Source organism: Dicentrarchus labrax, unplaced genomic scaffold (assembly GCF_905237075.1).
Source record: "Dicentrarchus labrax unplaced genomic scaffold, dlabrax2021, whole genome shotgun sequence".
NCBI lineage: Eukaryota > Metazoa > Chordata > Actinopteri > Moronidae > Dicentrarchus > Dicentrarchus labrax.
The window spans coordinates 16,263,559-16,285,865 of NW_026136714.1; the positions used below are offsets into that span (position 1 = coordinate 16,263,559).

At 40.2% G+C, this 22,307-nt stretch overlaps 1 protein-coding gene across 1 annotated transcript in view; it reads left to right on the forward strand.

The window, feature by feature from the left end:
* si:dkey-215k6.1 (transmembrane protein 132D) overlaps nucleotides 1-22,307 on the forward strand; it is a 244,449-nt gene that overhangs the window by 124,779 nt on the left and 97,363 nt on the right. Inside the window, exon 4 of the mRNA XM_051423450.1 lies at nucleotides 475-615. Coding sequence (XP_051279410.1) covers nucleotides 475-615 — 141 coding nt within the window. The remainder of the gene's footprint in view (nucleotides 1-474; nucleotides 616-22,307) is intronic.

Sequence of the window (22,307 nt, forward strand, 5' to 3'; positions counted from 1 at the left end):
GAAAGAGAGCAGAATTAACAGACCATATCACTAAGAAATTGACCATTTTCATTAGAGAAATCACATTTTGTGTATTAGATATAATCTCCCACTCAGTTTACATCTGATTTCTCCACCACGCAGCACTTATTCTGGTAAAATGTTAACTTTCTGTCACTCCTTTGTCTTCTCCCATCAAAACATACTGTGGGAGGTGGCACCATGCTGCGTGAATCAATTTTAAAAGGCATTTTATACAAAGAGAGTATCGCACGTATCAGGGATTAAAGAAAATCAGCGAGAAAATCGGGGCAGGGTTATTCCAAGCGAGGCAAATTCGGTTTTAAGCAAATTCCCCCTAACTGTCACTGTGACAACTCAGCTTTCTTTTTCCTCCTTTGTTTATGATGTGCTTGTGTGAACTTAAGATTAACTTCACTTTCTCTTCTCTCTCTCTCTCTCTCTCTTCGTTCCTTTCTTCATTGCGCTCTGCAGGGTGTGGTTCCAGTCAGGCATCAACTTCCTGGCTGTTAAACCCAGCAACCTCGTCGCTTGGGAGATCAAACAGGAAATGGCACTGGGAAGCAGTTCGTTGGCGGTGATGTGTCAGAGAAAGGCCTACTCCACAGCAGAGAGGTAGGACTGAATCTCAGACTCCTTTTTTTTCTGTCAGCACCTGGGTAGCTTATTTCTTTTGTACAGAGTATTTGGGGGTGCGTATAATGTCTGAAGAGACTGGCGATTATTCTCCATAAAACTGTTAATACCCTTAATTTTGGCAGTGAGTGTTTTTACAGTGACTGTGTCTGCAACAAAGAACAAATTAAATATTTAGGATTTGTGTATAATCTGTGGATTTGGGTTTCTAGGGACCAAATTTGAATGTTTTTTTTAATTTAGATTGATTATGGTCTTAAGTTGAATGTATGCTTTTGAACACTATAGCCAATGTAATTGCACTGACAGTGTAACATGACAAGACTGTCCTTCTGTTTATTGACTAAGAGACAGTCAATAGATTTGACCTTTGAACTCAAACCTATAATCCATAGAATAACAGATGTGAAAAGGTAATGGTACGAAAACAACACAATGCAGGTGAGGAAAACAAATTAAATGATATAAAGTAGCCTCACGCAGGAAATACTGGTTTGACTCACAGCTCAAAGCAAGCTCTGAGGACTACAGTCAAAGATTTTTACTCCAAATTTGAGATATGCACAATATGAAAAATGCCTATTCTGTGATTGACAGCTTGAAAAGGAAGCTCACTCAAGCCGAATAGTTAAATAACTGTTTTTTTGAAATGTTGATTGTTGTATTTCAGTGCAGTTTGCAGCAGTTCTTTAAGTGAAGTGATCATACTAGGTAAACTAAACAATGCTACATTCAAGTTACAAAAAACAGGAATCATTTACTTGTGACCACTAATGGTGTATTGCATTGCTGGAAACTGTTTTAGCCATAGCTGAATGAAAAGCTATTTTACTCTTAAACATGGATGCGAAAGGTTTATCACCCCTCTTTTCTTTATATGTCTCTGTTTGTCTTCATTTAATTTTTCTCTCTCTCCCATTTCACCTCATCTGTCTATCCATCAATCTCTTTCTCCAACCTTGTGTTGGAGTGACTGAAGTGTCCCTCATCTCCTCCCTTTTTCTCTTGTCTCTCTCCCTCTCTCTGCTGGTGGAGAACAGTGCTGATGAATGACTTCCCGTTGGAAAAAACTATTATTGCAGGACCCTGGCTCAATTAGCACCACTTAGCTAGCTGTTAGCCATGTCTAAGCCTTGACTGATGGACAGCGTCGGCAGCAACAGATAACCCAAATGTGGGAATAGAGAGAAACGAAACTGATGACACAACAGCTTAAAGCTTTCTAATTTAGAGCACAAGACAGTTAAAAGTTTTCATCGGGTGTTTTTAAAACTTTTAACTTAGTGTCTTTGTAGAATATGTTTGGTACAGGATCTATCTTTTCCTTTTTTGGGAATCAAACTACAGTCATACCATGACCATTTGCTAAGCCCCACCTCCCCTAAGGCTCTTATACACTCTAGTGATGGGAATTCCGGCTCTTTTTAGAGAACCGGCTCCTTTGGCTCGGCTCACTAAAAAGAGCCGGCTCTTTCGGCTCCCAAGTGGCTCCTCATATTTTTTTTTTGCTTACATTAATTTATTACCAAATTATGTGTAAAATGAATATCTAATGTAAATACATGCATTATATCAAATGTTTAGTATTTATATGGATTTATTAATACACTCAACATGGAACAGTGCTACAAAAAAAATTATAAAACACAAGAACAAAAGACTTAATTTAATTCTTAATTAGACAAAAAGCTGCTTGATATGAAATGTTTAACTTTGCACAGTCTACACTCTGCCTTTGAACTATCACATTAAAATGTGTCCAAACTTTACTAGGTTTCTCATTTTCCTCACCCTTTCCAGTGTGTAGTCTCTGTCTATGTAGCGCCATGGTCTCTCGCTCTCAAGTCTCCCTCCTACCTGTTCACGTGCTCACTGTGCCGTGTGTGTCTGTAACCCCTCCCTCCCCCTCCTGCTCAGTGTAGATACACAGATGCCGCCACACATCTTGACCAATCACTCGGCTTTAACAGGAAAAATAGGGAAAATCTGGAAAAAAAATCCGGATCTGGCTCCCAATCAGGAGCCGGCTCCCGTCGTTCACTTCAAAGAGCCGGCTCTTAGAGCCGGATCGTTGGCGACCGACCCATCACTAATACACTCGCCGTTGCGCGACAACAGCTTTTTTTCAGCTGAGTGCACCAAAGCGGAAACAGGAAGATGGACGAGTTCGAGGGCAAGCTTTCCGAGCAAGTGCGCCTCTACAGGCATTTGTACAATCCTTAAATGAAGGAACTCAGAGATGCCCAGAGGTGCCAGAATTCATGGTGAGAAATCGCCATGAATGTTGGAAAAGAGGAGGCCATATGCCGGAAAATTTGGAAGAACCTCCGCGACCGATTTGGAAAATCAAAAAAGAGGTCTGCCATTGTTTACCTTTTTCTTCTTCTTCTAGTGCGTAGAAATAGCAAAGTCGGTAGCTGCGACACCTCTGTTCAGGAGAAGACTGCAACTAGTGTCGCAACCACCACGCGCAAGTATAAATAGTTACGGCGCTCCCATGACGTCACATTGTCGCGCTACAGGTCGGGAACGGCGAGTGTATAAGAGCCTTTAGTCACCGTGCAACGCCAGAGAGAGCATTTAGGATGATGATGATGTTTGACAAGTGTTGTGTTTGATGAATGTAATGCTATCTTGGGTAATGTTGGCTTGAGTAACTAATTGTAAACTGTAAAACCCACACACTGGATAAGCTAGTTGTCAACTTTCTTTTAGCGTAACCTGAAACTCCACAGCTAGTTATTGCTACTTAATGACATGCTCCTTGGCCATGGAAGTAGAGTAGTTACTATAATCGGACATCCCAAAAATTTCAGCTCACATTAGAACAATGTTTAATTTATTCCATACACTTTAGCTGGTGGGCTGGCTGGCTAAAACAAGACTCCTGATTATATAGTAAGAGCAATACTCTGCAACCACGTGCACAATGCTTATGTTGAAAGATCAAAAACTTGACAGACCTGCCTTATGTAGTTATGGACAATTATTGTTTGGGAAAAGGGGTACAGCGACAGGTTAACTGGTGGATACTGGTGAATATAAGCACATACATGGTATTGATGCTGTGGAAACATCTTTTAGATATTTCTTGAACGGATTGCTCAGGGATTCGTGCTCCTGTGGTGCACTTCAGAAATGCTGATGAAATACTGAAGGCGTTTGATGAATTTTGGGATGTGCCAGCCACTGTAGCCTCGAGGCAAAGAAGTTATTTTCCAGGCCTGTTGTCATCCATCAGGATGGTGTTGTTTGAGGTGGTGAGATGGAGGTGGCTCTAAACGACTGCTTATTTCCATGCGCTTTGGCACATAACCATGTGTGGTACAGTTTCCTTTTTCTTGCCCTGAAGGAAAAACCCATCAAAGTGACGTCATGGTAAACATAGAAAGTGGTGCTTTAGAAACCAGATTATGATATAGCTTTTACATACACATTGAATCACAGATACAAACACACACTCTTCCACATTCATATCCTCTTACACATATACACGCTTCTGCCATCTTCAAAGTGATAATACTGGTAACAAAGAGGTGCCTAAAAGCTCAGATTATGATGCGGCAGGCACAAATATATACAAGTGTATTGATGTACACACATGCATAAATGCACAGGCCTGTATGAACATGGGCAGAACACACACACACACACACACACACACATACATACACACACACACACACACACGAAGCTGGGTTGATTCAATGCACTTCCTCCGTGTTACCTCCCTAATGAAACAGCAATGAAGACTGCAGGTGGGAGTGAAGCTGACATTTTTTTACTACAGGGAAGACACACACACACACACACACACACACACACACACACACACACACACACACACACACACACACCCCAACAGACACGTACACTATATGCAGACTGCTGTCAGCATACAACAGATCACAGGCTTTTATCAGCAATTGTGTGGACGGGATGGCTAATTAAAAGAGCTGATCTGTATTAATCTCTATGAGATATTACTGGTTGAGACATGAAACAGTGAGTGTGCTTTTTTATGAATGAGAGGGCGGTGAATGATTACTACCTCTGACAGTTAATCTTGTGAATTGATTCCTGTTACCTATTGTTATTCTATCATATAATATGATCCGACATGATACGGTGTTCATATGCGTGTAATGGGGAATGCATGGTGTGTAGATGCAGTAATTAGAACCAGAGCGTAGGCTTTGCTGTGTGTGTAGGTATGATTTTTAGTGTGTTGATGTGTATGTTTATCGTTGTAAGTGTCGATGAGGTGGGTGTATGTATGCTGTTTTACATATATTGTATTTTTGTGTATATGTATTTTTGTTGACAGTTATCTGAGACCAAAAAAAGAAATAAATTGTTGATCATGATGACTGTAATTAAACCATCACGTGTCCCTGGAGACCTTTTTCATTAAAGCACCTTATTTGGGCAGAAGTTTGGATTAAAGCTCTCCTACAGCTCTCATTTGTTCCTTTATTGATTTTGATTACACAATAGTTATTCATTATTTGTGTATTTCTCACTATTCGACCATTCTGGTATCATTTAGCTTTAATTACAAAGCACCATCATACACAGTATGATACTCTGCTTAGTTCCGCCTCCCTGGCCTTCTGCCGCTGTGTACCAGTGCTTTGAAAAAATAAAATATAATGAGTTATAATGTTTGGATGTGCATGTTTGTGTCTCCACTGCCTCAGAAACTGCCATTGAGGTGCCCTTGAGCAAGATTTGCCTTTTGTTGGAATTCATTTTGATTATAATTTCAAGTTATTATGCATTTATCTGTCCCTGTTGATTCTATTTTAGTATCATTTTAATATCATGTTATTATAATCCTGCTATGTGTATTATTTCTAACAAATCTTTGGATTATTTCTTCCATTTTCTATTTATAAATTGGGTTGCTTATGCAGTAGTCTTGACCTTGTTGAATGTTCACTGTTGTTACTGATAGTGTTAGTCATTTTCACAGCCTCATGGGAGTTTTGTCTGACTTGTAAAATTTGTTTCTCTTTTCTTCTCTGTTTACAATCTTTTTACTATGTTGCATGTTAAATAAATTAAACCTAACAAGAAGTGGAACAGGCTCAAAATGACCTCAGTTTTGCCTGGTTATATGAGGAAAATGTGCCATAGTTTATAGCTGTGTCTGATGCTGCCAGAATGGGAGCAGTGCTCTATTTCATGATCATGATTAGATCTATAGATTAACGCTGCTAATGGGCCTCGTTCAATACCAGAACTGGGGTAATGCACTGTCCACACTCCATACACGGACATGCTATTTATCTGCTTTTGTGTGTGTGTGTGTGTGTGTGTGTGTGTGTGTGTGTGTGCTAGTGTTGAAGTTTTTATCATCTTGAGCCATTTGCTTGCAGTGGCAGCCACATGAAAAAGCATTCCATTTAATGATGTTACAACATTATGTGCGGTAGCTGAACCATATTTGAATATATTATATTGCATGTACTGTAGATTTAAATTAATTAGTAAAAGGAAAGTCAGACAAAAGACAAAAACCGAACAGCAATTTTCCAGGAATTAAGTGAAGTTGTAACATTTTAGAGGAGATAATCGATGTCTTTGAATAGTTGAACAGTGTGTAGCAGGTACTGAAGCAATAAACACCAGGCTTGAACCTCGAAAAGGATGTGTGATCATTTGTACTTAGAGCTTTTATCTATGTTTAGCGTTGGCACAGCTAAGAATTGTATCTTGTAAGGACAGAACCTTTCCATAACTTTTAAGTTAGTCAACTTTTGATAATAAACACTCCTCAAATTTGTTGAGCTCTAAAGGATGTGACATCTGTAGAAATCAGTATAGTGGGAATCAATGTACAGATGTGTGTTTTTATAAACTTTCATAGAGTTAAAAGCGTTAAGGACCGCTTTGATAAATTATCTTTTCACCTTGTCAAAGTAGCTAAGAGGATAGCTAACACAAAGCACTTTTAATCTTCAAAAAATAAACATTTTCAGATCAAAGCTGACAGCGAACTAATTATATTTTTTTTTTGTTGCTGTATAGTTGTTAGTTTGTTGTTTTGCATCTTAATCACAAAATTATATGAACTCTATTTTTAAACATAAAGTGACAGTTGCTGAACACTACTGATTAATTTCTCATCATCAGTGTTGCGTACGTTTCTATCTTGAGCAATGCTCAGTAAAACTAAATCCTTGTTTCTGTGAAGACAAGGTGTCCAAACCAAATAATATTAGATTCTGTGTTACTGAGATAAAATGAGAGCAAAACTAACTGCTCCACATGGGCTGGCATGTTACAAGCACATCTTTCATCACCGTCCTGTTGATAAATAACTTTTTACATATTCTGAACCTATAATCAGGTCAGAAAGCAACATATTTTCTTCATTTTAGAATACCGAAAGACATGAAGAAAGACTGCAACATGCACATAACATGTAATGTTACAAAATCTAAGATCCAAAATAACTACGTAAACACGCTTCTACAGTGTTTATTCATGATAAATAGTGTAGACATTTTTGACAGGCATGTAGTGGAGTGTCAAATCCCCAACAAGATACCCTGATTATACTAATGTAGCTCTCCACACACACACGCACAGCATTTACATGTTCAGGAAACCTGAATTGATACACACTTATGCAAATACATGCAATCGCACCCACTGAAAGTGCATTATCACTGACACACATATACACACATGTTCATATGCATCATCGCATGCCTCAACACATAGGTAAGCTACCGCACAACATGAGTTATTCATCAACCCAAGTCATACATTTCATAAATGTTAAATAAACTTAATTAGTTATTCAAACACAAACAGTGACGTATGTGTGTGTGTTTGTGTGTGGAGGGTAGTATCTCTGGCTTTATATCTTTACTTATATTGGTTGAAATGAACACAGACATGTGCACATAATCAAATGTTATACAGTTTTCATATGCACAAATGAGGTACAAGCACTCATATCAGCTTTAATTAAATACATTGAAACTGCCTAAAGTGTTTTAGTTTTCTTTCTCTCACACACACATTAGATAATGTCGAGTCAATCTTCTGTGCGTAGTCTGTAAAAGATGCTGGGAACCTGTACCTTTCTGATCGATGATTATAGTTTTAAAACTTAAATCACAAATCTAGCTCCACACAGATACACACACACACAGGTTGAGGATCAAGTTGTTGTTTTCTTTAAACGTTTGAACTGGTTTAAATCCACACAAGAAGAGGGAAAGATGCAGGGCACAGGGTTAAGTGTTGTATGGTTTGAGTCGTTTGTAAAGACAAACTAACTTAACAGAGAGCTTTTGTTTCAGGGCTGGCAGTCTCCCTGGGATACACACACACGCGCACACACACAGCATAGACATGGGGCCAAGATGTCTGCAGTCTCTGTTGGCACACATGAGGATTAAAAACACAGCAACAGGGAGGAAGGGTAGAAAAAAAGAGGGTTGTCTGCCAACAAGAGGGAGAGAAAGAGAGGGGACAGAGAGGGAGAGAGAGGAAGAATGGAAGAGTCGGAGTGAGTGTGTGAGTGAGTGAGAGAAATAAAACATGCAAAATGAGAGAGAAAGAGGTCCTGAGAGCACGGCAGTTGCTGTTAGTGTTTGTCCCTGGAGAGAGAAAAATGGAGAATTCCCTTCAGATAGTTGGACTCATATCCCATTTTTATTCAATACAGTGTGTGTGTGTGTGTGTGTGTGTGTGTGTGTGTGTGTGTGTGTGTGTGTGTGTGTGACAGATAGATATTTATATGTTACATATGTTACATGTTTATGATATGAGCATGCATAATCAATTTGTGTGTGTTATTTTGTCTCTATTCTCTGCCCCATCCCTCTAGTCAGGGCCAAATTACTTGCCCTACTTTATTCTGAAGAAATACTCTGAATACCACATATACACACAGACACATATAGATACATCAGCTAATGTCTCTCCTCTCATCTGTCCCTTTCACTGACTACATTATCTCCTCACTTTGTCTTCACTTCAGACAAGGCATTAATCCATAACATTAACTCATTTGTGTTACTTTAGCCATGCAGATAGTTATATCATTCTATCTGCCTATACAATTTCTGCCTTCACTCCAAAAATAAATTCATTGCCAGTTGCCAAGCATTCAGAATCCAAACACAATGTCTTGGTTACTCTGGATAGTCAAAATACTTAACTATATACTGTTTCTATAGGGACTGTTTCTTTGGTACAGAAAATTAGAGGTGGACGTCATGAATCACTTTGCTGTTTCGAATTGTTTCATTCAATTAAAAGATTTGTAGTCACTGACTACACAACCCTGTCTCCTCGAAATATGAGTAATTAATTACAATGGTTACGAAAGGTTGGTTGACCTCTTTATGTACTGTAATTGTTGATTTGGATTCTCCAGACCAGTTCTAAGGTTTGTTCACTACGATTCACTTTGCCATCCAACCCAACTGCTTTTCCATATCCCAACTTCTAATATATTATAGAAGCGTTTTATGTACTGTATTTCAACACCTCAACCTCAGAGTATAGATTTGTCCCTGAAAAATAAAATACCAAGGATAATAGTGAAAACACACACACACACACACACACACACACACACATACACAAAAGTCTGTCGGGTTCCTTTAACAGAGGAGCAGAGGAAATGACCACCCCAGTGATAATAGCCTGTGTTTATCGCTCTTTCCTCTCTTTCTTTCCTCCCTCTTCTCTCCTCCTTGATTGCACAACACAGAACAGGCTAAAAGTGTCTTTGTCTGTCTAAAGGTGCATATGTACACATATACTCAAACAATATGTGTTTTGGTTTCTTTATAGATTACTGAAGCATCACAGATGGTTTTCTTCCTCCTCTATATCTATTTTTACTCTCCTGTCTGTTTTTGTCATTTTCCCATTGTCCCCTCTTCCCCCTCTCTTGCTAGATTGCTTGGAGATTGACTATTCGGTTTTTCTATGGTTTTATTTTCTACTTCAATTCCGCTCAAGCATATTTGGCTTGTGAAAGGTCGACAACGCCATACCGTCTATGTTTTTTGTCCTTTCACATCTTGACACTGAAGAATAGTTTGGACCCAAACAAACATTTCATTCTCCCCAAAGTGTGCTTTTTTTTTGCTTTTTGTAGTTTGAGCTGAGTTTGTGGGTGAGAGCTGTAAAGATGCCTGGGCTTTTAAGCTGATAAATATCAACATGGCTTTGACAAGAGAGGTGACGGAGGGAGGAATTGAGAGAGGGCAATGTGGGTGAGTACGGACTGACAAAGGACGGAGAAGAAGAAGAAGGATGGAAGAGAAAGTATGGAAGAAGGGGAAAGATTAGGGAAGAAAGGAGTAGGAATAGAGACGTGTAAGTTGGAGGCACAAAGTGGTGGAAGACGTTAAAGGAGGAAATGGAAAGAAAATAATAAGAGGAGGTTTGAAGGGGCAGAGAAGGGAGGGTACAGTACTAGAGAAAGCTGTTCGACAAACAAATGAACACATGCATCCCTGAGACTTGTTTCGCCCAAACCACAGAGGAAAAAATATAACTTTGCGCCAGCTTTGTTCACACACTGCAGGCAACTCAACTCAACTACCTGTAAGAGAATAAACCCTCTTAATATAAACCTGTCATCCTGCAAGGTAAGACTTTTGGGAGCAGGGGTCATCCGAATGAATTTGATTTAAGTCCTTGTAACTTCAGTTGGAATCCATCAGCTTGTCTCCGAGGTGCACTATAATTTACCTCCTCTGGAGTTCATACCTCCATCCAATTAAGTAAGTTGACCCATGTGACAGTTCCCCAAAAACACTATTTACTGTGTTTCTTCGACTGCAGCTTCACTTCAGAAAGCGTGCAGGGAAAAGTGACGCCTCTAGAAAGGTTACTCCTGTAATTCTCCAGGTTATGAGACATTTTATATAAGCAGGGAAAGCGCTAGCTGTCAATTACAGGAAAAAAAGACATCAGAAGGTTGGGATAAAGCGAGATATGGGGGGATAAAGGCAGCATTTGTGTTCGTTAGGTGTTTTTTTTGGTGAGCGCTCATGTGCTCCACCACTCCATCATAGTCCTGAGTGATGACCTGGGCCGGCTAATTAGGCCTTGCAGATATGGATGAGGTTTATGTGTAGAGCCTCGCTTAGCATCATTCTGTCACTCACTGAAATGACCCTGGCCACCTGAGCACACTCAATCACCAGGCCGGACTCATATGTATACACGTAAGCGAGCGTGAAGGCATGCAGATGCACACACATGCATGCACTGGGTTCACACACATACTGAATTAATTGAATATGCTGCGTCGGATCACAGGGTTCATCCTGACTGTAAAGTAAATACACATGCATGGTATAGGTCATATTTCATGCATGCACTCATAACTAAACACATAAACACACACACACACACACACACACACACTGTACTTTTCTGAATGTTTTTGTAGGCCATGCTTTAAATAACCTTCCAATCCCATTGGCTTATTCCCTTTGCTCTAATACCCATTTCTCCCACTCCCGCTCCTCGCCCTCCCTTCTGTCTCCCCCATCCTTCGTCTCCTCACCCTCCATGCCCCTGTTAAACCCCCCTGGGAGCATGCGTGGCAGGATGTGTGGCTAATTAAGGCGACCTACGCGGACCCCGCCTGTTCGAGTCCCTCTCCTAAGAGATGTACAGTGTCATAGAGGGGAGCGGCAGCGACGATGCTAACACTAACTCTCTGTCCCTTGTGTGGGTGAGTGCGTGTATGTGTTTGTGTGTGTGTGTGTGTCGGCGAAGAAGTGTCAAACGTTGGAGATATCCCAGTCTCTTTTCGCTCCTCTTTTTCTCTTTGTTTCTATGTTTGCTCTCTTATTCCCATTCCTTCCCTCCCTGCGTCCTGCATGTCCTCCCTCTCTTTTACACCAAATAACTTGTACTCATTTTGCTCTCTCACCCAACCCTCTCCTCTTTCCTCCTGTCCTTCCTTTCACTTCCTTTTCCAATCGGCTCTTTCATTAGACCCTCTTGCTTTCGCCTTCCCACCCTCCTTAGGCAACTGGAACCCCAGGGCCCCATCGCTGCTGTTTAATTAATTCTTTTCATCGTGTAAATCAAAAACTGAGCTTGTGTCCTTGACTTGAGAGCTCTTGAGCATGCACGAGTGAACGAATGACACAAACAAACTGAGGGGACCAAGCGCCTCCATCTCCCAGGAGGAGGTTAAAAGGATCTGCCGAAGGAAGAAAAGGAAAAGGAAAAAAAGATAAAAAGTTACTTTACTTTGTTAGAAAGTGGGTTTGGAAGATTGTCTTTCAATGGTCAGGGAGGGGACAGAGGAGTGGGGAACGGGGGAGAAGAGAGTTGGAAGTATTCTTGGATTTTAGGGGGCGGGTAAATCCTGGTGTTTTGGAAGACCAACTTTCGGAGGGGCCGAAAGAGGACTGGAAAGAGTAGAGGCAAGTGTTTGGTCATATACAGTGCTTATAAGAATACAACCTTGGCCATCACCAGACAAGCAAGTTTACTTTCTGACACTGAAGAAAAAAAGATAGTTTCAGTCATTTATGTCATGACATAAATGACTGAAACTGAGATAAACTAATAATCTCTCTGGAGGGAACAACAATAGTGTGGCGGGGACTCCAGTGACCTTTTTGACACCCCATTTTAACATTGTCGGAATAACAATAATAATAAATGTTGAATAAATAAGGAAAGAATATATGGAAGAAGTAAAAAATATCTTGAAAGAAGTACTTGAATGTGTGATGAGCTGTTTAAACCACAACTTTGTAAAACAATGCTGAGAGTGGAAAGCAGTGGAAGGAGGTAAGGACTGGCACTTTGGCTTTGACCCGAATGTTTGTCACTTTAACAGCCAGCTTATAAAGAAGGCAAGAAGAGTAGGATAGTGGGAAGGAGGGGGAGGAAGAAACCAAATGTGAAAAAAACTATTTTACGTCCTTTCCTTTCATGGCTTTCAAGAATACCTGTATTTTTAGCAGTGAACAGAAGGAGGGGAGAATGCCAAGTAAAGGATATAGAAAAAGGAGACGAGCAGCTGTATGCAGCTGTCTTTTCATGGGGAGAGAAGGATGAGAAAGACAGAGGGAGGGCAGGACAGGGATCGGTCGGGAGAGGGGAGCTGGAAGATGACACAATGTTCTTTGCTTTGAGGCTCCTGTGAACATTTGTCTCCTTAACATCCAGCCAACAGTGGGGGAATGATGGAGAAAGATAAGGAGACACAGGGAGCGAATGACAAAGGTTAAGAGTCATTGTGGTTTGCTTTATGATTGTTAAATTCCTTTGAGAGCTGGGAAGGGAGAGGGAATGAGATTGGATCAACTTCCACGTTGCATTTTAAAATCCATTTATTTACTGTATTTGTTCATTTTATCATGTCCCCTGGGTTTTCTGTTGACAAGGATTCCAAGTTTCAGTTGGCGGTCTTGTTCGCACAAATGACCTATTTCTTCCTTTATTTATTCCAAAGACACTTCTGTAGCTACTGCCAAAAACACATCACTTCCTGTGTGCCAGTTTATTTCTCACTGAAAATGTGTCTGAGGAGCCATTTACACCTTGGCTTTGTTATTTCCAGCAGAGTGACCAATATGTACACCCATTGCACTCTAAAAATACCAATGGGGAGAGCCAATTCCAGTCATTTAATACATAAATTAAAAAGGTAATAGAAACGACACACATAGAAGTATACAACAAACAGCAATTAATCACACATTAAAAGCAGTTGTGAAGAGATGGGTTGTGATTAGTCATTTGAAGGTGGATGGATCAGTACATGTTTGGGTAGTGTTCCAGAGGGACTGGGCAGCTATGGAGAAGGCTCTGTCGCCTGTAGTCCTATGCTTGGTCCATGGCAATGCACCTTCATCTTGATATATTCTACTGCAGTCATGGCTTCCATGCAGTGTGCATTGCTGGCAGCTGAGTTTAAGTTCTACAAAGTTTTGATTTCAGCAAGTAGGTCTCATAAAATAAATTAAATTAATATGAAAAAATTACAAACTCACAGAGTCAAGCGCTCGTGTCACTTCTTTTTTGATGCTGTGTTATTTTGAGTTATCTAAATGCTTATCTAAAAACTTAGTTGCTATGTGGATGGAACCAGCACATTGTTCTGGCAGAGGCATGCTCTGACTAAAGCAAAAGCCTGTCAGTGAATTCAGACAGTTGAAATGAAATATTTTGCCTCTTTCAGTGTTCATCCTGCTGGAAAGTGTTGTACTGTCCACCGATTACACACAGCATGGCTGAAAAGTTATTTTACTTTCTGCAAATCCCTTCATGTTGGAAATCAGCATTTTTCTTGTTTTAAAGTTCTCTGTGTTTATTCAGTTCTTTGTAAAATCACAATATTATCTTAAGGATCACACTCAAGAGCACTTAGCTAGTCTTGGTTTGTATATTTATCAGCTCTCTATTAATCAACCTGTCATCAGTGTTTCTTCAATCTGCTTCAACTTTTACATCGGTTGACACCATTGGCAGTACATGGGTGGCACACCGTAGTCTCAGAGTTCAACAGGACTGGGAGTCTTTATTTTGGTACAGGGCAGAATTATTGGGACAATTATTGAGTAAAAGCCAACCCTGTCTCGTAGAAATTTCATTAATACACAACTAATTTGCAACAAAGAATATGCTTTGATGTGCTTCCCATCATTAAGTGTAATTTATATTGTATTTGTTGTCCTGCAACATCTGCTTTTGTGATTCAATAATGTAGCAACTAAACTAAAGAACAATATTGACTTTTGACTGGAAAGTTGCCTTTGATTAGGAGGCTTCCTAAAAGAGGTAAATTGCCACAATTATCTATTACAACAACCATAATAAGAGCTAACTAAATTCTCTTAATAGTACAGAAAGGTGCTTAACTGCTCCCTCTTCTGTCTTCTTTAGCCTAGGACACACATCCCTAATAGTGTGGCAGTGGAAAGGCTATTGTGTCTTACACATACATCCATACATTCTTTGCTTTGGTGTTTAGAGTTTTGGACACCAATTGGTCTTCCTCAAAGGAAAGATGTTTTCTAAATTGTTTCTTCTCCACATCTTGACCTCAAGTAGTTTTGTATTGAAGTCAAGTAAAAGCAGGAAATAAATCAATAAGGACATCATTTTTGGGCTATTTCTCCCTTACTCTCCCCAGCCCAGATTTGAACCATTATGGGATTCAAGTCAGTGACCTCTGCCCTAAAGCCTAGAGCTTTTCACCTCCACATACACATTGGCAAATCATCCCACCCACAGAGGGAACTATCACTATCTTTGACAGGGAAAAAAACAATAATACTTCTCTGTGTAGGTTTGTTTTAGCTTCCTGGTGTGACAGTGAAACACTTCCTTCCCTTCTTGCTGTCAGTAATTGGTTCCTCCCGTCAGTAAAAGGTTTACATGTGTTTCATAGCTGACAACAGCACCTGTCCTCACATCTGATGCTTCCCTCTCTTACTACCCCACTTATCTTTCCATCACTATCTCACTCTTTCTCTCACTCTTGTATCCGTTTCTGTTTTTTCCTGCTCTGTGCCTTTGTCTGAACTTTTTTTTCTTTCTTTCTGTTTATATGTGGCTCATTCTACCTCTTCTTCTATCTCATTATCTATTTCCATCTCCATTTCAGTTTCTTAACAAGCTGCATCCTGTCTGTCTGGCACAGCTGTTGATTACCTAATTACCTTGCCTTTCACAAACACACACAGCAACACACCTATACACACACACTCTCGCACTCTTTTTCACACCCACACACGCAAACAGGAAGATTGCTAAGGCAAGTTATTGTTTATAATCAATCATAAAGGCTGTGTGCCTGGCACAAAGTTTTTATTCTAGATTTTATTAAAATAAACTTGATTAGTGTGTGTGTGTGAGTCTATCTATTTCCAGTCATTCCAGCTCAGTAATACCAAATATTGCCTGTAAATTTACATCAACAGATCGTGCCGCTAAAGAGACTTCATCACTTCATCATGAATGGTGGCCTTCTGGGACACAACTGATTTATGTGTGACACTACCAATGACTCTTTATGACAAAATAAATATATATTTGCCAGTGTTGAGCTAATTAATAGAGGGGGCGTTGACATATGCAAAAGACAAGGCCATGCCATGCAGAGTGAAATTATATGTTTTAATTTGGTTTGGGCAGAATAAAAAAAATATGCTTCAATATTACATGTATGTCTCACAGTTTAGCTCTTAATTGTTCATGTGTTTATTTCCAAATGCGCATAGTAAAACAAGTTTTCAACCTCTTGTACGGTTGTTTTCATTCACCCTTTAGTTGTTTTCTTTCAGCCTTTTCTGTCAGCGGGAGAGAAGTGATGATGTTCTGTTGTCTCTTCAAGTCTAAGAGCAGCCTCTGGGTCCATCTCGTGAGTTGTTTTGCTCAGAGATTATGTTTTATGGTTTAATTTATTTGCATCAACAAATGGCAAAACCTGAAAAAAGGGGGACGTGCAATCTGTGCAGGTGAGACATAAAAACCCCAATTAGTGTTGCAAAAATATCTCAACCCCAGAGGAAAAATAGACAACAAGCAAGCACATAACATCAAACTAAACACAAGGGAGAATGGACAAACAGCAGAATCCATAAATAGCATGCAAGGACAATAAAGTATAGCCTTAAAGCAGAGAAAGTAATAGTGCTATGATGATAGAGAAGGTGTGTGTGGGTTTTAGTTCTAAAGTAAATTAAAAAGAGACAGAAAGGAAGAGAGTGTATTGCACTACTTCCCTGGTGTGTGTGGGTATGCCAGAAATATGTTTTATATGCAGTGGCATCTTACTGGCATATATTCCCATGTTTACAAATATTGGTTTGGACTGGGACAATAGGTAGGACTTGATAATTGTATTTCAGATTGGATATTCCCTTAAGGATTTGACTTAAGCCCAGCCAATGCCGCAAGTTAGTTGACTACAAGTAAAATCCATTTTCATCCTTCTGTCTCGCCTTCTTCCACTCTCTTTTTCTTGCTTTTTCAATCTCTTTTCCCCATGTAATTAAATTCAAAGGTGTTTTTTTAGCATGAGATGGAGTACAGAAGTGCTTATTGCTAAAGAAAAAACAACAAATAACAGATGAAATAGGTCACCTATTAAATGAAATGACAGCTCTGTCCCATTTCACCCTTTCACACCCTCCCCTTTTACCACTATTGACTTTTCAACCTCTCTGCCCGCTTCTCTCCACCTCATTTTAGCATCGGTGGAAACCTCTTTTTCTTTTTCTCAGTCCATCTCTCTCTCTTCTCTCTGTGATTAACGGTTCTGATTATGTGTGCCAGGATACCCATTAGCTTGGACACATGCAAAGGCCTCTGCCCTCCTTTCCATTACACACAAACACACTCGCAAGCACACACACAACTCACGCACACCAAGTTTGAGCTAGCTTCTCACCATAACCCACAAACATACTCACAGACCCACATTTAAACATGCTTCCACACACTTCCTCTCTTATACACTCAGGCATTAATGCTCTTGAGACTAATTATCAGTCAGGTGTGTCGTCTTATATTTATTTGGGCCAGTGAGGTGCTAACAAGTATTTCTTTTTCCTCTTTGCTTTTTTCTTTTTTTCTCATCTGTTCGTCTTTTCATTCTCTCTACTGTTTTTGCTTCCGTCTCACCATTTTCTTCTCTCTCTCTCTCTCTCTCTCTCTCTCTCTCTCGCTCTCTCTCTGTCTTTCTCCTTCTCTACCCGATATTTGCTGAGGCAAGAGTTTTACAGGTTGTGTTCAGTGTCAGATCCAATGAAAAACTGCCAGAGACAAGGGGGTGAAAAAGAAGTGCTATGGTGCATTAAAATCAGACTTAAACAAAGGTGTGGTTTTGTGTCAGGCAAGTTTTACTCAAGTGAAATGGCCTCAGCAGTATTGTAGCAGTCGCAGTGATCTAGGGCAAACAAAAAAGTGCATGGACTATGACCTCCAGTTGGTGGCTCTCACAAGACAAATAACCACCAAAAAGAATCTGATAAACAAAACTCAAAGTAAATCCTTAAAAGCAAAGCACACCACAAGGCTTTTCCCAACCTAAGGCTCTGATCACGATCACGCTCATGCGCAATTCTGACAGCGTGAGGCGTATTGCTTCCTAGGCAACCACATAATTGATTGTCAAACTAATTGTGCGCCGATGTCAGTGTAGCTGTCTCTGATATCCATCAACAGCAGCTACTTACTTAATGTATCTTAGCAGATTCAAATCTCACAAGGATCTTTCTGGGCACCGCACTGAGTTTGGAGCTGTCATAGAAAGCAAAGTAGATGCTCTATCTTGGGGACCAAACACAGGAAACCCCTACAAAATTTTGCAAATGAGAGATTTCTGCTGGTCTCACCACTTAGCCTTAGCAGAAGTGTGTGTGCGTGTCACATTTGTTTCTTGATTTCTTTCACAACGAATAATTCCCGGTCGGTAGCCTTCATGCTGGTGAGTCAGTTAAAATGCCATTCTTAAGTACAGACACTATAAATAATAGGGTTGGGAGAAATGTACAGGGGTTTTCAGAAGATATTACAGGTGACTCTATAGTATATGGGAGTTGCCCAGAGGAGGGAGACCTTCCTCATGTTCTTCTAAATGTGTTGGCACAAGAAAGTTCACTGAAAAATTTGATGTCCTTAAAACTTTGACCTTCTATTTGGTGGGACCGCCATAACTTGTATATGTATGTGAAGCCAACCAGATGTCACACCATCATAACAAGATGGTCAGTCCAAGTTAACCCCCGAGCCATCTCTATGCTTAACCTCTTTGGTACCGTAACACACGTGGATACATAAACTCCATAACACATTAAGTTGTACTCAAATGCAGTCAGATAAGTCATATGGGCATAGACTAAACAGATGTGTAGGCATACATCACAATGTGTCCCTACATGCATGCATGATGGATAAGCATGTCTCATGAGCAGAGAGAAACCTAAAGCACCAGACAGAACTCTCTATCACTTATCTCCTCACTACTCCTTCATTGCCACTACTGTGTACCAAAAGTACACCTGAATCCATCACAGACTTTTACATATTATAGAACGAAAGCTTGTTTTTTCCTAATTTTAGTGTCGACGAAGAGAGCAGACAACAAGTGCTTGATTAAAAAAAGAACACCTTCGATGGGCTCTGACATTTCCAAATCACAGCAACCCCTGAAGCTTTCATTAAAATTTCCACATAAAGCTGTGAACACCACATCATTCCTTCAAATAGAGTCTTGTAAATACAGCAAACATGATCCCACTTGAAAGCACCATTACCTAAATTGCTAGCTGCAGCCTGTCAGGTCATTCAGATGTCCCTTTGAATGACCTGTGTGTGTGTGTGTGTGTGTGTGTGTGTGTGTGTGTGTGTGACCAGAACTAGCTGGCAGAGGGCCAATGTGTAGCCAAAACTTCGCCCCCCCCAAGGCTAAACATTTCTTCTGCTCTGATTACCACATTAGCATGTCCCAACAAATGGCCAGGGACATTAGCATGGAAGCTAACAAAAAGGGCATCGACCGGGGCATTTGGTGACATTTTATGCTAGTTCATTGTTAATCGATGATATGCTAAATAGAGGTAAGTGGCTGATAATGTGCTTTTAGAGAGAGCGGGGGGTTATTGGCGTGTCAGACAGGAAATGAGAGAAAGTAAGACAGGGTTTCAATTAGAATATGACTCTAGGGGAGGGGAGAGTGTCCGGAAGGAGGAGGGGGCATCTCATTCATTCAATTTACTTACTACATACATTGTTAAATACAACACAGCCATATTGTATGCCCACACACAAGTGTATACTCCTTATAAAGCATTTAAATGGCTTTCTTAACAATTCAATTCAATTAATTTCCACTCCTTTAAAAATGGCAACTCATTTTCTCATAATCAGAGTGCTTTGATTCCAATCTGCTAATTTGCTATGCCTTTGTCTGGAAGTTGCCATGTCTTTGCCAGTAACACCATTAAAGTTTTTCTTCTTGAAATTTTTAAGAGACAGAAAAGAAACTTCTCCAAGACGAGAGAGTGAAAGAAAGAAACAATGGTGTCGCTGATCTTTTAATACTGACACAGTTTAAGGCCTTCATGATGAAAAGAGGATTTGTGTTGACTTTTAATCCGTCATGCTGATGTGTTGGGCTGTTGTGCCCTCGAGCAAGGCACATGTCCTGAAATAGTCGTGTGTGATGCCTGCAGACAGTCACTGACTCTCTCTCTCTCTCTCTCTCTCTCTCTCTCTCCCTCCCCCTCGCTTTCATTTTTTCTTGCGCATACAGAAAGTGTGTGTGCTGGGAGAAATACGTGTAGTAATAGGCGACACGTGCACACACACACACACACACTCACACACACACACACACACACACACTCACACACACACACAGAGTCAGACTTATGCACAAGCACGCACTTGTTCCACCTTTGTACTTTGATTTAAAGGTTCATGGAAGATTTATCCTCCTACATTTTCTCTGTGTCACACACACACAGACACACACACTTGTTCAACCTTTGAAACCTGTACTTATAAGTTCATGGGAGATTAATTCTCCGACTTTTTTCTGTCACACACCAGTGCTTCTTTTCAACTTCCTTCTCTATCTCTGTCGCCCCTATACGTCTCTTACCACACAAGTACCCACACGGATAATTGTATGTACATCCAGTAAATGTGCGCAGACAGGATTCACACAATACGGGACATACAATACGAATAATTCTTGTTTTTTTAAACAAACAAATCAATTGAGGATAGATCAATAACATCACTTTTAACACTCATTTTATGATTGCCCCATTTATTAAAAAAGTTGTTGTGTTTGTTGCTAGAAGATAAAAAAGGAGGACTATATGCAAATAGAACAGTACAGACTCTTCTCCCAGTGCAAGGCAGAAGCTAAATCTAAATCAAACAACATGCAGTACTCGATAGTCTTGCTTGAGTTGTTAAACCTTCTAGTTTGTTTAGTTATGCACTGTAGCGGGGAACACTAAGGGAGTTTTGGGGGCCAGGAACTGTACTGCAGGAAGACATTTAAGGCCCTCATTCCTCCTGCTGAAATGTTAAGTTCTTGAGTTCCTAAAAAGGTCCCTGGCTTCCTACAGTGGAAATGGGCTATATATGACACACACAGATCCACAAAGATTTAAACCAGATAAAAGAAGTTAAAAGAAGGTACACACACATAGACATACAGATTGATATAGTGTAACCTATTCTTTTCTATGTCTCTCACTCTCTTTTGTGATTTCTCTCCCTCTCTTTCTGTCTTGTTCATATTCTGTATCTGTCGCCCTCTGTCTGACTCCCCCCCTTCTCTCTCTCTCAACCTCTCAACCTCTTATTATCACTCCTTCTTGCTCGCTCCCTCTCTCACTACAACCAAGTCCCTGTTTCTTTCCTTCACCATCTCTTCTTGGCTCTGTCTCACTCTCCTCCCCTCTTTCTTACACATACAGATTTGCAAAGAGCTCTCTGTTCCTTCCTAATTTTCTCTTCTTCCCTCTCACTGCCGCTGCCCCCGCACTCCGCTTGCCTCACTCTCGCTTCTCTCTCGCTGTCTTCCTGCCTGCCCTCATTTTTCATCAGTAACTAATAGTGCTGGACTCACCACTTAGGCTCAGCAGAAGTGTGTGCGCGTTTGTGCGTGTCACATTTGTTTCTTGATTTCCTTCATAACGAATAATGCTTTCCGGTCGGTAGACTTCATGCTGGCGAGTCAGTTAAAATGCCATTCTTAAGTACTTTACAGACACTATAAACTAGTGAGTTGCATTATGGAAAGGATCCAATGATTTTGGAGTTTGGCACATACTACAGACTAAAAACAGGATTTTTCTGCTTCGATTTTGACAATTTTTCTTAAAAAATAAAAAGTTCAAATCTTCCAGGTGAACTGACTATATTGAATCACCATTGATGAGTCAGAGGAGCTTCACTTAATGGTGACTAAGAGCACCGTTGTCATCTCAGCTGTGATACACGGTACGTTACTTCTTTGTCCAGCTTGGACAAAGACAGTCAGAATCTGTGCTTTAAAATTTGCAGGTTCCGATTCTGAATCAACTGCTCAACAAAGACATTAAGGACAGGTAAAAAAAAATAAAAATGACAACAAGCAAGGCGCTTAATCCTTAACTGCTTCAGACTCTTTCTGCATAAATGTGCACAAGAGTGATGGCGTGAAAGTCGAGGAAAAGATATTTGCTCAGTCAACAATCCCTGAATAAACAAATGTTAAAAAGAAAAGACTGTGCTGCTGCTTTTCACTCCCACCAATTCTTCAGAAGTCAGGAGGAAGTGAGGTATTGATGGATAACAAATCTGCTTCCAACATGCACTTCTCTCCTCTCAGTCTCTCTCTGTGTGTGTGTGTGTGTGTGTGTGTGTGTGGCATTGATCTAAGGAAGCAACTCCTATAAATTCAATCAGTCCTATCCATTCTGCGGCTGTTGACTTTTAGCTGCCTGGCTCCCACCTTGAGAAGCATGGCTACTTTTATGGATATAGGCCATTCATTTTCCCCCCTCTTTCTCTCTCCTTGTATTCTTCTCCATCACTCTTTTCAATAGCACGTTGACTTTTCATTTTCCTTCTGCCTCTGTATGTCTGTGATTTTTTATTTCTCTTTCTGTTTTTCTCTGTTTGAAGATGCTGTGGTAGTTTGG